The sequence below is a fragment of the Myotis yumanensis genome, unplaced genomic scaffold (genome assembly GCF_028538775.1).
Source record: "Myotis yumanensis isolate MYYU_CA2020_CCGP unplaced genomic scaffold, mMyoYum1.0.hap1 SCAF_1, whole genome shotgun sequence".
NCBI lineage: Eukaryota > Metazoa > Chordata > Mammalia > Chiroptera > Vespertilionidae > Myotis > Myotis yumanensis.
This window is the reverse complement of record NW_027223752.1, coordinates 70601013-70615002: the sequence shown is the minus strand read 5'-3', so window position 1 is coordinate 70615002 and position 13990 is coordinate 70601013. Positions and strand designations below refer to the sequence as shown.

General features: G+C 43.8%; 2 protein-coding genes across 5 annotated transcripts in view; both read left to right on the top strand.

The window, feature by feature from the left end:
• The window catches only part of GANC (glucosidase alpha, neutral C), an 81875-nt gene extending 79824 nt beyond the window's left edge, over positions 1–2051 (top strand). For all 4 annotated transcript variants that reach the window (XM_070424506.1, XM_070424522.1, XM_070424515.1 and 1 more), the window contains one exon: positions 368–2051. In XM_070424506.1, the coding sequence (XP_070280607.1) occupies positions 368–477 (110 nt within the window). In that variant the 3' untranslated portion in view covers positions 478–2051. The remainder of the gene's footprint in view (positions 1–367) is intronic.
• Positions 2052–8978: 6927 nt separating this feature from the next.
• The window catches only part of CAPN3 (calpain 3), a 50349-nt gene continuing 45337 nt past the window's right edge, over positions 8979–13990 (top strand). Inside the window, exon 1 of the mRNA XM_070424493.1 lies at positions 8979–9596. Coding sequence (XP_070280594.1) covers positions 9288–9596 — 309 coding nt within the window. The 5' untranslated portion in view covers positions 8979–9287. The remainder of the gene's footprint in view (positions 9597–13990) is intronic.

Genomic DNA, 13990 nt, shown 5'->3' with positions numbered 1-13990 from the left:
AAGGGAAATTAACTTGGGCTTGAAATAATAGTGTGGCTTCTCTATTTTTGTTAAACTGTAGATATCTGAAGCCCTACTTGTGTTTATGGAGTTTCTGAAAGGGCATAGGTTGAGATACATCCTTTCTAACATACTGAATTTCTTAGACAAACCACTTCGTTCCTTATAGTTTATTTTCAACTGATCTTGCATTCAAACCATGGGAGTGTTTCAAATTTAAAAGTCCATGGGTAAAAATTGTAGGTAAAATTCTCCTAAGTAGGGAATAAAGTTTTATGACAAAGTCAGAAAGATTTCAGATACAAGGAAAGAAATTTTCTCTCCTAGATGTTCATCACACTTTCCCTTTTATTGTCTTGATATTTAGATGGTAAAGATCAGCCTGTGGCTTTTACATATTGTGCCCGAACATCCACCCTGAGCCTGGAGAACCTCTCGCTGAACATTGGCACTGACTGGGAGGTCCACATTAAGTGACCGAGAAGTGCATCTGGTGACGAGTACAGGGAGCAGCCTGCACCCTCCAGCCTCTCCCTTGGCCTTTTTTGAGATTTGTGCTACACATTAATTGGCTCAAAAAAATCCTTCATTAGTCATCAGTTTACTAATGAACAATAGATTTCAGGTTTTACATTTTTAGATGTATTATTAATACTCCTTGTGTCAAAGCACCACCTCTTCTCCTAGATGCAAGGAGCCCTGAGACATTTGTAGAGTTCATGTACCTTTCACTGCTTCTTAGGCTGTGGCCTTGTTGTCAGCACTGTGCCCAGTGAGTGGCTTCTCCTTGAGCATGGCGGTATGGGTTTGTTCCATGTGAGTGTGGCCCATTCATGGCTGCTGGTCTCTAGCCATGCAGCAGAGTCAGTCACTCTGGCTAGAGCAGCTGAGTTCCTTGAGGCCCATTTCCAAGTGAACAGTAGCCTCCAAGATACCCCACAGTATCTTCCAACCCCTTAGAGGTGGGCAAAACCACCCTTTCCTGCCTGCACTGCATGTACTATAGCAACCGGGAGTAATTCTCTCCAGAGATTGACTCAGGAGTACAAAGGATTCTTTTCTCAGTCATGCTTTTTGGGCTCCAAAGTTCCAAATTAATCTCAAAATTTTAATTTATCTTAATTGTTTTTGTTAAATACTTTCTACTAAGCAAAAGAATATTTGCAGCATGAATAAGCTATAATTAATAATAATAATAAAGTAAATACCCATGTCCCCCTCACTGAACTTTACAAATAGAACACATGGTTTTGACCAGGGTAAAGCCAGTGAGGCACTTACCTTGGGCACAAAGAAATGTGTGACACAAAAAAACCATAGTAATCAAAGGAAATCATATTTAAATGCAACATTTTAAAACTCAAAATTAATGCAAAAAATCCATAATTAATAAAATATCAACATTTTAAATACAGATAGGATCAGTATTACTGAGTTCTCCTTTTGCCTCTGGCTCTAGAACAGCGTGATGTGGGATAGAACATTACAACCTACCTGTCCGTCAGGGTGCTCCCTGCTCTGGAGACCTCAGTGACTGTCCAGCACAGCATCGGTTGGGGCAGCCTCACGTCTCCAGCACTCCTCCTCACTCAGCGATTTGTCACCTGTCACTTCTGTGCCTTCTGTTCCCTGGGCCCCAATATCCACCCCCTTCCCTCTGCCTATGCATATCTCACCATCTGACCACCTGTCCAGGCCCAACTCAAATCCTGCTTTTTCACTAAGCCTCTCTAACTACGCTAGATACCCCCTCAACCCCCCACCAATGAGTAGTGACTTCCCCTTCTCTGAAATCCTGCCCCAGTTACAATATGTGCTCTAACTTGGCATTCTCAGGGATTGTCCCCTACCTAATGTTTCAGATTTGTCTGCCTTTTCCCCTGCTAGATAGTATGTCCCTCAAGAGCATGTTATATTTCTCTTATATCTGCCAGAGTACCATTACACTTGGCTTTCAGTAAGTATTGACTGTAACTGGTTAACTGGTGAATTTGATTGATTAAAAAGTGAGAATTGAAATATATTTGTTTCTGATTTACTTTTCTGACAAAGGACTCTTCTCTTTAGAAGTAGTAAACATTATGCATTTCCTTGTGGACGTATTTCATTGTATCAGTTGCGATTTGAGTTTTGCACCATATATAAGCTTACATAGATATATGCAGATTTTTTGCTCCTATTTCTGTAAGTTTTGCAATTAAGGAGAAAGGAAGAAGCCAACATTAGCTTAAGTTTTATTTCCCAGCTTCAAATTTCCCTTGCGTGAAAACTAGGTGCTCTTACCTAATATAAATGATGGGTTTTAATAGCATTTAAACCTAAATAACTAAGACCTACATTCAGATCAACACTTATTGTATATCTGTTCTTCCATTTAAAATCTTTTTGGAGGAAAGAAAGAAACAAGAACTACTAGAGTAAGTTAGTGAGGAACTGCTCTGTCTTAACCCAGAACTATACTGAAACACTTAACCAGAGATATTGAGTGGAGAGAAATGTAGCCTGCATGTTTTTCATCGTTTTCTGCTTTTATTGTTTCTCACATTTTACCCACCTCCTATTTCTGAAGGTATGTACCAGAGAGCTGTGTGGGGCTGAGTTGGCCAACAGCTGTTCTATTACCTTCTAGATCTTCATGTGTTTTCTCAGGAAACTGGTTTTATGTAAGAAACTAGAACCATTTCAACAGAGCTTCAAACAAAGCTCTAAAGTGAATGCATATTGTGTCTTTCCCTCAAGACTTAAATGCCAAGTAATGAGTTGACAAATCACTTTAAAAACAGAAACTGTTTCGGGGGGAAAGGAAGGAGCAAGGTGGGGGAGGGTATAGGGGGGATAAATGGTGATAGAAAAAATAAAATAAAGGAAAAACAAAACAGAAACTTCCCAATAAAAATATGGGCAAAAGCAATTCACAAAAGAAATTTAAACAGCATGAAAGATGTTCAGCCTCATTAATAATCAAATAAATAATTTTTTTGGCCTGGTTAGCCAAGATTAAAAGTAAAAATGTCCAGTGCTAATGTGTGGGGCATAGGTATTCTTGTGAATTATTGGTGGAATTTTAAATAAGTATAATCTTTCAGCATGGCAATCTGGCAATTGTACCAAAATTTTAAATTTGCATATTCTAACCCAGTAATTCCACCCATAAAACCCATACATTGCTCAGAACTACTAATTGTAATGTGGTTTATACTGTGGAAAACTAGAAACAAGGTAAATGTTCTTTAACACAGGATTGGTTAAATATAGCCCTTTCATACAGTAGAATATTATGCAACTATTAAAATAACTATATATATATATATAACAATGTTTTTTATTAAATGTTTACTTAATGGTTTCCTTTAAGTAAAACTTGTAATAAACAAACCAAAATTGAGGAATGTGAAGGCCACAAAAACTGGCCTGAGGAACTGTTGCAGATGGAAGAGGGTCTAAAGAGGCATCACAACAAATGTGTGATCCTAGGCTGGTTTCTGGACCGACAGAAGACATTATTGGGACAGTTCACAAAATTTGAATGGGATCTTGTGATTACATGATAATTTTCCTAATTTTAAGGGTGTGCTATGATTATATAGAAGAATTTTCCTGTTTTTAGGAAATATGTACCAAAGTACTATGGGTTAAGGCCATTATATCTCTAACTTACTCCCAAGTGGCTCAGAAAAAAATTTATGTATGTATGAGGCAGAGACAGAGACAAAGAAAGAAAATAGGCAAAATGTGTTAAAATATTACAATTGAAGAATGTGGGTGAAGGGTGTACAGGAACCCTCTAGACTCTATTTTCAACTTTCCTATAAGTTTTAAACTACTTTAAAACAAGAAGTTTAAAAGCAATGGTGCTGAGCAATTCTCTATATCTGGTATCTTTTAAATGTTTGGTTTAAGGCTTATAAGCTACGGCATGTGAATAGGATGAAAAAATTGAGTTAATTATGAACCCCAGTACAAGAAAATACCTTTATCTCTGATGCTGCAGACTTGCTTCATAATCTTCATCAGATCAACTCTTCCTCACCTGAGAATGCTGGGCCAAGCCAAATCCTCTACCTCACAGGATACCATCCTCTGAGCACCAGGCCATAGCTCCTGACCCGACCCACCTGCACTGTGCTATCACTACATGCTGCTGCACTAGAGAGATGTTGTCTGACCACAGGAGCTGACCGGGGAGTCTTCAGAAGGGTATTTACACTAAGAAATAGACTAGAAAAGAACACATGTTTATGGTGGGCATTTATTTAGGGCAGAAACCCTGGTTAGTGGCCAGGGAAAGTCCTTCATACATTTGGAAGGCCAGTTTGGTCACCTTCCTTCTTGCCTCAGGTCTAGGTCATCCTGCAGACCTGGCTCTGGTGGACCTGGGGTGGTCAGTTCCCGATAGAAGTGAAACCAGGATGTAGGTTCCACTTAGACTACGTACTGAGACATTGCCTGCCCAAAGAGGCTGGTTCCATTTAAGATAGACCCACAGGATTAATTCTGTTCTGGGCTACAGCTCACTTCAGAACTAAGTAAACTCCATGGTCATGGACCCAGGTGTCAGCATGGCCAGGGCCAATCCCAGATGGGGCATTCGCCTATAGGGTTAGGGTTAGGGTTAGGGTTCTCTAGAGCAGAAAGCACAGCTTGTCCCCATGGGTTCACCTTACAGTTGCGCTGAGCCTTGTATCCTGATTAACTAAAACTCGCCAATCAGATCACTAAAGCTGGAGGGGAGACTGAAGTTCTGGAGTTTGGTCTCTGTGCAGAATTCCTTTTTTTTCCCATCTCTTTCAGTAACAGGGTATTATAATGATAGCAGAAACACAGTCAAAACACATAATTATCTGGAGCTGAATGGTTTTTAGCTTATAATTGACAATCCTACCTAAAAGCCTTCTTAGTAATGGAATTCCTATCACACTATCAGGCATTTCACTCTGCTTTTAAGATCTCCATCTACCAAACCCTTGGAATGTCCTGCATAAGTCCAACGGGGCACTCTAGACCGGCAGTCGCCAACCTTTCAGACCTCACGGGCCACCAGTGGTCCGCGGACCACCAGTTGGCCACCGCTGCTCTAGACTAAATTTCTCAGCCCAGGAAATAGCCAACAGCAGCTCCACTGGAAACACATTAGCCACAGTCAATGAGGCCATATAACTAGCATTCTAGGAGAAATAAAGGAGACGCTGGCCTCTGATACCAGATCTGCCTGTCCTATGACCAGCCGTGCTAAAGCCTGCAGAGCCACAGCAAGGCCTGCCAGAATGAGGCAGCTGCGTCCTGACAGTCCTCTCCAGCAGGGCTGATGGTATTAGATTTCTCTCCAATCAGAGTGAGGGGAAGGGAAGCCCTGACTGTTTACATGCTAAGATCCTATTTCATGTTGCTGGAGTCTTTGTCATGCATTTACTCCTTCACTGGAAATCAGGAGACCTGGGGTCCAGTTTGGTTCTGCGATGAACCTGCTTGAGTGATCTTTGGCCATGTCCTTTCATCTCTCTAGGCCTTGGTTTCCTCATTTGTTAAAGAGCTAATCTCTAAAACTCATCGAGTTTTCCGTGACTTAACTGTGAAATAACAGCAGATATCTCACGTTTCCTCAGTCATAAAATGGAAAGGAAAAAAATGGTAACTTTACTTTGGAGAAACCTGATAGGTACCACCTTAGCCAAGCAATCCAGGTTGATGTTACCTGTAATAAAACACATCAATATCATGTACCTCCAGATATGATTTAATGAGAAGGGCACATTACCTCTGTGATATTCTTCCCCCAAATCTATAACTTAGTCTAATCATGTGAAAAACATCAGACAGTTCAAGTTAAGGGACATTCTACAATATAACTGACAAGTACTCTTCAAAAGTGCGAAGGTGATGAGAGAGAAAGACTGGATTTGTTAGAGATTGAAGGACACCAAGGAGACATGATAAATGCAATTCAGGATCCTAATTTGGATCCTGCAACTGAAGGAAATAAAAAACCTTCTTGGAAGTACAAAGAAATCAAAATAGTCGTATAGTTTAGTTAATAGAATTATACCAACACTAATTTCTTCATTTTGATCATTGTACCATGGTATATAAGGTATAAACATTAGGGGAAGTTGGGTGAATGGTATACAGGAACTCTATTCTATCTTTGTAACACTTTTGTAAATCTAAAATTACTCTATGCCCTGACCGGTTTGGCTCAGTGGCTGGAGCGTCGGCCTGGAGAGTCCCAGGTTCGATTCCGGTCAGGGGCATGTACCTTGGTTGCGGGCACATCCCCTGTAGGGGGTGTGCAGGAGGCAGCTGACGGATGTTTCTCTCTCATGGATGTTTCTAACTCTCTATCCCTCTCCCTTCCTCTCTGTAAAAAGTCAATAAAATATATTTTTTTAAAAATTACTCTAAAATTTAAAAATATTTTTTCTTTATTGTTTAAAGTATTATATATGTCTCCTTTTCCCCCCTCATTGAACCTCTCCCCAGCTACTCCCATCCCCTAAAATTTTTTTAAACTATGTGATTGTGGCTAGCTTATATTAGGCACTTGTTGAATGGTAGCTATTATAAGCAGATACATTGCTTCCAACAGTTGTTGAATCAAAGAAATAATTATTGGTGGAAAAGACAGTAATATGGAGCCATTAATTGGCCTTGTTGTTCTAATAGAAATCATTCCAGCCATAAATATTGCATGACCCTGGCTAAAATAAGTTATAAAACTAGTTCTTTATCCTTGAAGAAGCTTCTGGGAATTGAAATGTGCAGCTGTTTATGTGCTTATCTGCCCTTTGTTCATGGGCTCAGATTGGATTTCTCCCTGATAGTGTGCATTTCTACAGTCAGGTAGCTGGATAAAACTTGATTTTGGACCTGCTAATCTGAGAGGGTGTTTTATCCACAGCAATTGGTAGAGTAAAATGAATAGTTCTTTGCACTCTGTGTGTTTGATATTCCCATCCTGCTATGATAAGAGATTCATTCTGTCACACACTTACCTCAGTTGCTAACAGATGGAGCTGGCTTAGACAGCTGAGAAAAGAAAGATCAAAGAGTGTGTGGCCCAGAGGCAGCTCCTCCCCCAGGGGCATATCAGCCAAGAAACTTTCATTGTGTTGGCAAAGCAATCAGAAATCTGTAATACTTTAAACAATAAAGTAAAAAAAAAAAAGAAAGAAAGAAATGTAAGAAATCTCTCCTCACATAGGGAAATTTCATTCAGCAGGCACGCAACACGTATTTATTAAGAGCCTTCTACACATACTTAACTCTGAGGGTGGAATAGGGACCCGTTTCCACCTTCACAGAGCTTACAGTCTTGTGGGCAGACAGGAAGCTCAATAAACAGAAACAATAAAATGTGGGTCGCTGCTGTGAATTTCAAGGTGGGACAGGCAGAGCACTGAGCTGGGACTCACATGTATGATGATGGAGAAGAAAACTACCCACCCCACCCCTCTTTGCTTTCCATGCCATTGGTGAGTTGAGGGTGGAAGACATTCTTTTCAGAGGCTCCTTTAGTGCCGGCAGAGAGACATGCCTCTGATTGGAGACCTGCGACCACAGGATCCTGGCAGACTGCACCCATCCCGGTGCTGTGCGCGTGGAAGACATCCCTGCTCAGAGAGTGAGTGCTGATTTGCACCAATGAGTGGCTGTCACTCAACCTCATCTAACCTCAAAGTACTATAAAATGCAGGTCATCTCTAACAACATTTTTTGAGTGCTTAAGACAATCCTGACACTATTTTACATGTTTTACATAACTTAATTTTTACAACTGCATAACAGAATGACTATTATTATTCCCATTTTATATTTGAGAAAATGAGACATAGGAAACGAGGAAGAAATAAGTCACCTAACGTTACACAGGCACAGCCAGTCAGCAGCAAGCCCAGCTTTGCACCTCAGCAATCAACATCCAGAGGCTGCCCTCCTCTGTCTGCCTCTCCAAGAGAGCAGAGGTCTCCGGGCATTTCCTCAGAGGACCATGGGGATAGGCGGATGGTTCCTACAGGTCACTCCAGACACAGGGATCCTCCAAACTGCAACCCCAGCGATCAAGAGCCTGGTTGTACTCCGATGGCAGCTGTCGCTCCCCACCTTCCCTCATAGCCCCTGACCTCGGGAACAGGCTGGGCTGCAGTCTGGGGCAAGCATCCACTGAGCCACACTTGGAACGTGGCCATCTCCTTACAGTCTGAGCAGCAGTCACTGTGGGTCAAAGACAAGGCGGAGGCCAGGCAGGCACTTTCCCTTCCCCAGAGCCACTGCGCTCTCATCTAAGAGCCCTGAGACCAACTCTTTCCGTATGACACACCGGGACCTGACCACCAGCCTGGTTCAGTATCCAACCCTGACTCAGATGACTGACGTGGTGTACCTGGATAATGTCTATTCAGATGCACTTTTTGTAATAGACTTGGTCCCAGTGTTTATTTTGGGGGTGGGGATAGACAAGAGGTGGCTAGGTCGAGTGGGCAAGAAGAGACAACTGAGAGGACTCGGCCGAGTCCTCCACTCAGATAGCTCCACTCAGTGCTGATGCCAGAACATTCCAGAAGATATACCAAATCCAATTGAAATGTTCTGATATCCTAGAGTTTTAGAAAGTAAGTAAAATTGATGCCCTTAAAAATGCCTATTCTCCTAGAATTGAGCATCTCACTCTTGTTAGCTTTTTGTCAATAAAGTTTTCCAGTAATTTGGTAACCAGTAGTTTGATGGTCTGTATAATGACCAAGTCAATAATGCATCAGAAGTTCTTCGCTAATTTTCAGTTTGCAACTTACTCAAATGTTTCCCTTTCATCCCCTGACAGCACCAGCACTTAACGGCCGCACGTATACATCCTCGCCGGGTCTCTCTCTCTCTCTGCCACGCAGGAGAGCTGCACGCTAGCCTCGCTCTTGCTTTCATACTCGGGATCTTTTTTCATGTCTATTTTTAGTTTTCCTGGTTCAAGCTTCTCCAGGCCACTGAAACACTAGCCTCACTTTCTCTCCGTCTGGCGTGTATGCTGCTGGTAGGAGCCCCCCATGTAAAAATCGGGGCATAAATCCTTTACTGCTCCTTCCTCAGGAAAACATATGGCTTCGGGATCACAGCTCAGTTTTTAAGATGAACGCAAGCTGGACAACCTTCTGATGGGCTTGAAACTTTGAATTGGATGTGGACATTTTTCTCTCAGATGACAGAATCACGCCAACTTCCCCTTTGCAGTTGCTTCCTTTCCTTGAAGGTAGCTGTAACTTGTTTTCTTTAAAAAGCTCTTCCTTCCACGTTTACCTGCCATGCCAACAGTCATTAGCCCGTCTGTGGCCCCACAGACAGGGGCTGAGCCCAAGTCCCCAGGGCCGGTTCCCCTTCCGGCCCAGGGCAAGACCACTGAGGCCGGGGGCGCTAACCCAAGTGGCATCTATTCAGCCATCATCAGCCGCAATTTTCCTATCATCGGAGTGAAAGAGAAGACATTTGAGCAGCTTCATAAGAAATGTCTGGAGAAGAAGGTTCTTTATGTGGATCCTGAGTTCCCACCCGATGAGACCTCCCTCTTCTATAGCCAGAAGTTTCCCATCCAGTTCGTCTGGAAGAGACCTCCGGTGAGTAGCTTGCTGGTCGCTGCTCGGGTTTTTGCCTCAGAGAAGTCCTCCCTCCGAGCACCTCCCACAGCTCCACTGTGCACATGGGCTGGGGCTGTGGCCAGCAAACTGCGGCTCGTCAGCCACATGCGGCTCTTTGGCCCCTGAGTGTGGCTCTTCCTAAGCCTTAGGAGTACCCTAATTAAGTTAATAACAATGTACCTACCTATGTAGTTTTAAAATTTTGGCTCTCAAAAGAAATTTCAATTGTTGTACTGTTGATATTTGGCTCTGTTGACTAATGAGTTTGCTGACCACTGGACTGGGGGAAGGGGCCTGGCTGCAGCTCCACCAGGCTCAGTCCTCAGTGAGGCAGGGCTGCTTCTCTCTCTCTCTCTCTCTCTCTCTCTCTCTCTTTCTCTGAAAAACATTCTGCTTTTTCTAAAAGTCATTGGAACTCAGTTTAATTTATCCTATAAAAATAAATACTTCTTTCCCATAACATATTCCAAACCACCCAGATCTGGCGTGCTTGAATATCTTGCACTTTTATAATATTCCTTCAATTTCTTGGGCGGCAGTCATGATGTTCTTTGGTTTGCCAGCAGTCATGTCTTTCTGAAGCATGGAAGCCACGGAGAGGGGAGAGTGGCAGGCAAAGGCTACTGTTTCGTGCATAAAATGTTAGGGTTAGAAGGAGAAACCCTAGCAATTGTTTTGTCCGTATACCTCACCTCACGAATGAGGACATAAAGGCACGTCAGAGTGGAGTACATCCAGTGAGCACATGACAGCTCAGATTTAAACCCTTTCTCTTCTAGCAGACGCTTCCAGCCTCCGGGTGTCATTTACAGTGAGCTACCAGAAGGAAAATCATATTCAATCATAACCTCCAGTATGACTCTTGTTCTTAATTCAAGAAAATTTACCGAGTATCTACTAGACTAGAGCCCAAACTAGGGAGACAGCAGTGAGGAAAGAAGACAAAAATTCCGGCTTTCCTGGAGCCTGGAGTCCTGAGGGGAAGGTGGGCATTGAACAAGAGTGACTGTCAGGAGCTAATGTTCAGGGACCATAAGGCAAGGAGAGCTCCCCTGATTCGGGGAGAAACCATTTACTCTGAGGCCCAAAGCTATTGAGTAGTTTGACCAAGATAAGCTGAGGCCCAGTGCAATTCATTAGCCACGTTTTTCTTTTTAACCTGAGATGAAATATCCAACAACCCTGTTCTCACCTTGTGTGTTCCACAGGCTCCTTTCCTCTGCTGACGACTCTGAGGTAAGGCCCAGGACTATCCGCAGGCCCTCAGTTTAGAAGTGAGGACTTGAAAGAACTTTATTCTTTAACCCAGTTGCTGCCCTGCTGCTAGGGTACTAGACATGTCACACACACACACATACACACACCCGCCGCCATGCCTTCAGGATAAGTCCAAACCTCTTAGGGGAGATGCTGGCCCTTCGAAAGCTGGCCCTGTCCCCCTGTGCATCTCATCTCCACCCTCTCCCCTTGGACCCTGACATGCTCAGCTGCTCTGTTGTTCCAAGTCTTCTCATACCTGGAGGCCTTTGCACATGCTGTCTGTCCATCTGTCTGGAATGCCCTCGTTTTCACCTCACTTGCTCCTCCTCGCCTTCTCTCCAAAACTCTGTTCAGGGTGTCCCTTCCTTCAAGCTTGCTCCTGTCTGTTGCCCATCTTCTGAGAGCAGGGCCATTCCTGTTCATCTCTGAGCCCTCCTACCCAGCAACGGGCCAGGCCTTCAGGCGGTCCTCGGCTTCAGGTGAATGAAACCCCACATCTGAAGGCGCTGACCCCGAGAATTAAGGCAACCCTGGCTGCCAAGGCTGGGAGTAGCTAAAAGCCTTTTCCAACATTACTACAGAGAAAAAGCCAAAAAAACATACTGTTTTTAGTAGCATCATTGGTGGATTTTAGCCTTAAAAGCTAGACTTACATATTAATAAAAATGTTTTAAGGTTCTGTTATACTCTAAGCTCTAGATCAGTCCTAAAAGTTATACTGTCAGTATCAGTGTGACATAAGGAGCACTGACACACCTGTCTGTCCCAAGCTGTGCTCCCACCACCACCAAAGTCCTGAATTTTCTACTGTTGCTAAAGGTCCAGGCAGCAAAGCCCACTCTTGGTTAAATGCGCCTTCCCCTGAGGTTAAGATCAGGAAAACACTGCCTATCGGGTTTATTAGCATAAATTAGCATACAGAATTAGAGATGGTCAGAGTTGGAATGAATCTTAGAGATGTGGTCTAGCCCCCTCACAGGCAGACGAGTGAAGTGATTAAGATCCAGAAAGAGCAATGACTTATCTATAGTCACACACGTTGACTAAAGTTGAAAAACAGGAATGACTTCGGAACTTTCTGAAAAGGAGAGCACTCTTCGGGGACACACGTTTTCCATGTGCTCCAGAGGTGTAGGGACGTTGGCCAGCCTTGAGCATTCTGGAAAGGAGACTGTGTCCTATGAGAGGCCCCTCCTGCTTTTAATGCACAGAATCATTGGAAACCAATATGATTTTTTTTCACAATAAAGTATTACTTATTCAAATCAGATGAGGAGGAGAAGAAGGAGGAGGAGGAGGAGGAGGAGGAGGAGGAGGGCAGAGCTATTCACAGCCAGTAATAATTCTAGTTAGGATGACATGCTGCACCTCCAATCCCTCCCTCCTACAAGAAGATAGACTCGGGCCACCTGTAATCTCTTCTCACCTGGGGGACAGATGTGGGGGGATCATGTGTGTCGTTCTGTGTGGTGGGCGGTTTCAGTCACACAACACTGCTGGCCTCTCTCCTCCCCTGGTGGATTTGTAAAGAGAGCCCGTCCTGCGAAGCCTAGTCTTCTTCTTCCTTTTTCCTCCTGGGAGCAATCTACCTGCTCCTCCTCCTGCCAAGTTTTGCAGAGGCAGGTCCCATAGGGAGCCCTGCAGGGGGCCTGGGCCACCTGCCACTACTGCTGGTGAACAGTAATGATAACAACCAATCTCGATTGAGAACTCCTGGTATGACAGTAATTACTTTAAGGGCCTCCTTATATTACCTCATTTAATCTTCACAACAACCCTGTGAGGTGAGTACTAGTATTGTCCCCACTTTACAAATGAGAAAACTGGGTCTCAGAGGGGTAAATAACTTGCTGCAGATCTCCCAGTTAGTAAGGGTGGAGTTGAGATTTGAACTCAGGCAATCTGGCCCCAGCGCTTAATAATGAAATCTATCTAGTTCTGGGACTTAGGAGCCAATATCAGATTTATCAACAATAAATGTGGCATTTTGGACTCCCTCCTGCTCTACCCTGATACCGATTCCTCTGCTGGTTCAAAACTCAGGCATGGCCCTGGCCGGTTTGGCTCAGTGGATGGAGCGTCGGCCTGTGGACTGAAGGGTCCCGGGTTCGATTCCGGCCAAGGGCACATGCCTGGGTTGTGGGCTCAATCCCCAGTAGGGGGCGTGCAGGAGGCAGCCAATCAATGATTCTCTCTCATCATTGATGTTTCTATCTCTCTCTCCCTCTCCCTTCCTCTCTGAAATCAATAAAGAAATATATTTAAAAAAAAAAAAAAAAAAAACTCAGGCATGGAAATGAGGTGGCATTTATTGGGCCTCCACAAGCTACAACAGGCATTGAAGGACACCTCAGGGTTTGGCCCCCGGAAGCAGCAGGCTCTGTGGGCTGGAGATAGAATAGAGAGAGCAGTGGCTAAGGGCCCAGTCTCACCCACATTCAAGTCCTGGCCCTGCTACTTAACACTTGGGTAATCATCATCACATATTTTTCTCTTTGCCATAAGGTCCCCACCTGAAAAATGGGGTATAATCATAACAGAAGAACCTACCTCATAAGGTTGTTGTGGAGATTAAATGAGTTAATGCACACCCAAGGCGTAAAGGGTGCCTGGCACAGGAATGAGTGCCCCGTAAACATGTTGTGCAGTCTTATCACCGCCTGCATCTGCTGTGCAGTCTCCAAAAGAGGCAACACATCTTTCCAGCTTAATTTGTGTCCAGGACAAATCAACAGCCCTGGCTGGTATAGCTCAGCAGTTACAGCATCGGCTCGCACACTGAAAGGTCTCGGGTTCAATTCCCAATCAAGGGCACCTACCTGGATTGCAAGTTACATCCTTGGCCCTGGTCAGGGGTCATGTGGGAAGCAACCAGCCAATGTGTCTCTCTCATATCGATGTTTCTCTGTCTCCCTCTCCCCCCTCCCTCCCTATCTCCCACTCTCTCTAAAAAAACAATGGAAAGAATATCTTCAGGTGAGGATTTAAAAAAAAAAAAAAGCTAACCACAGCATATGTTTGAGTACTTCATGCTTGATCTAAATGAATCAGTCCAACCAAACATGAGGGTATGTATGTGAACAGGCCCCTCATGGGCACGTGACTGCTTGTTC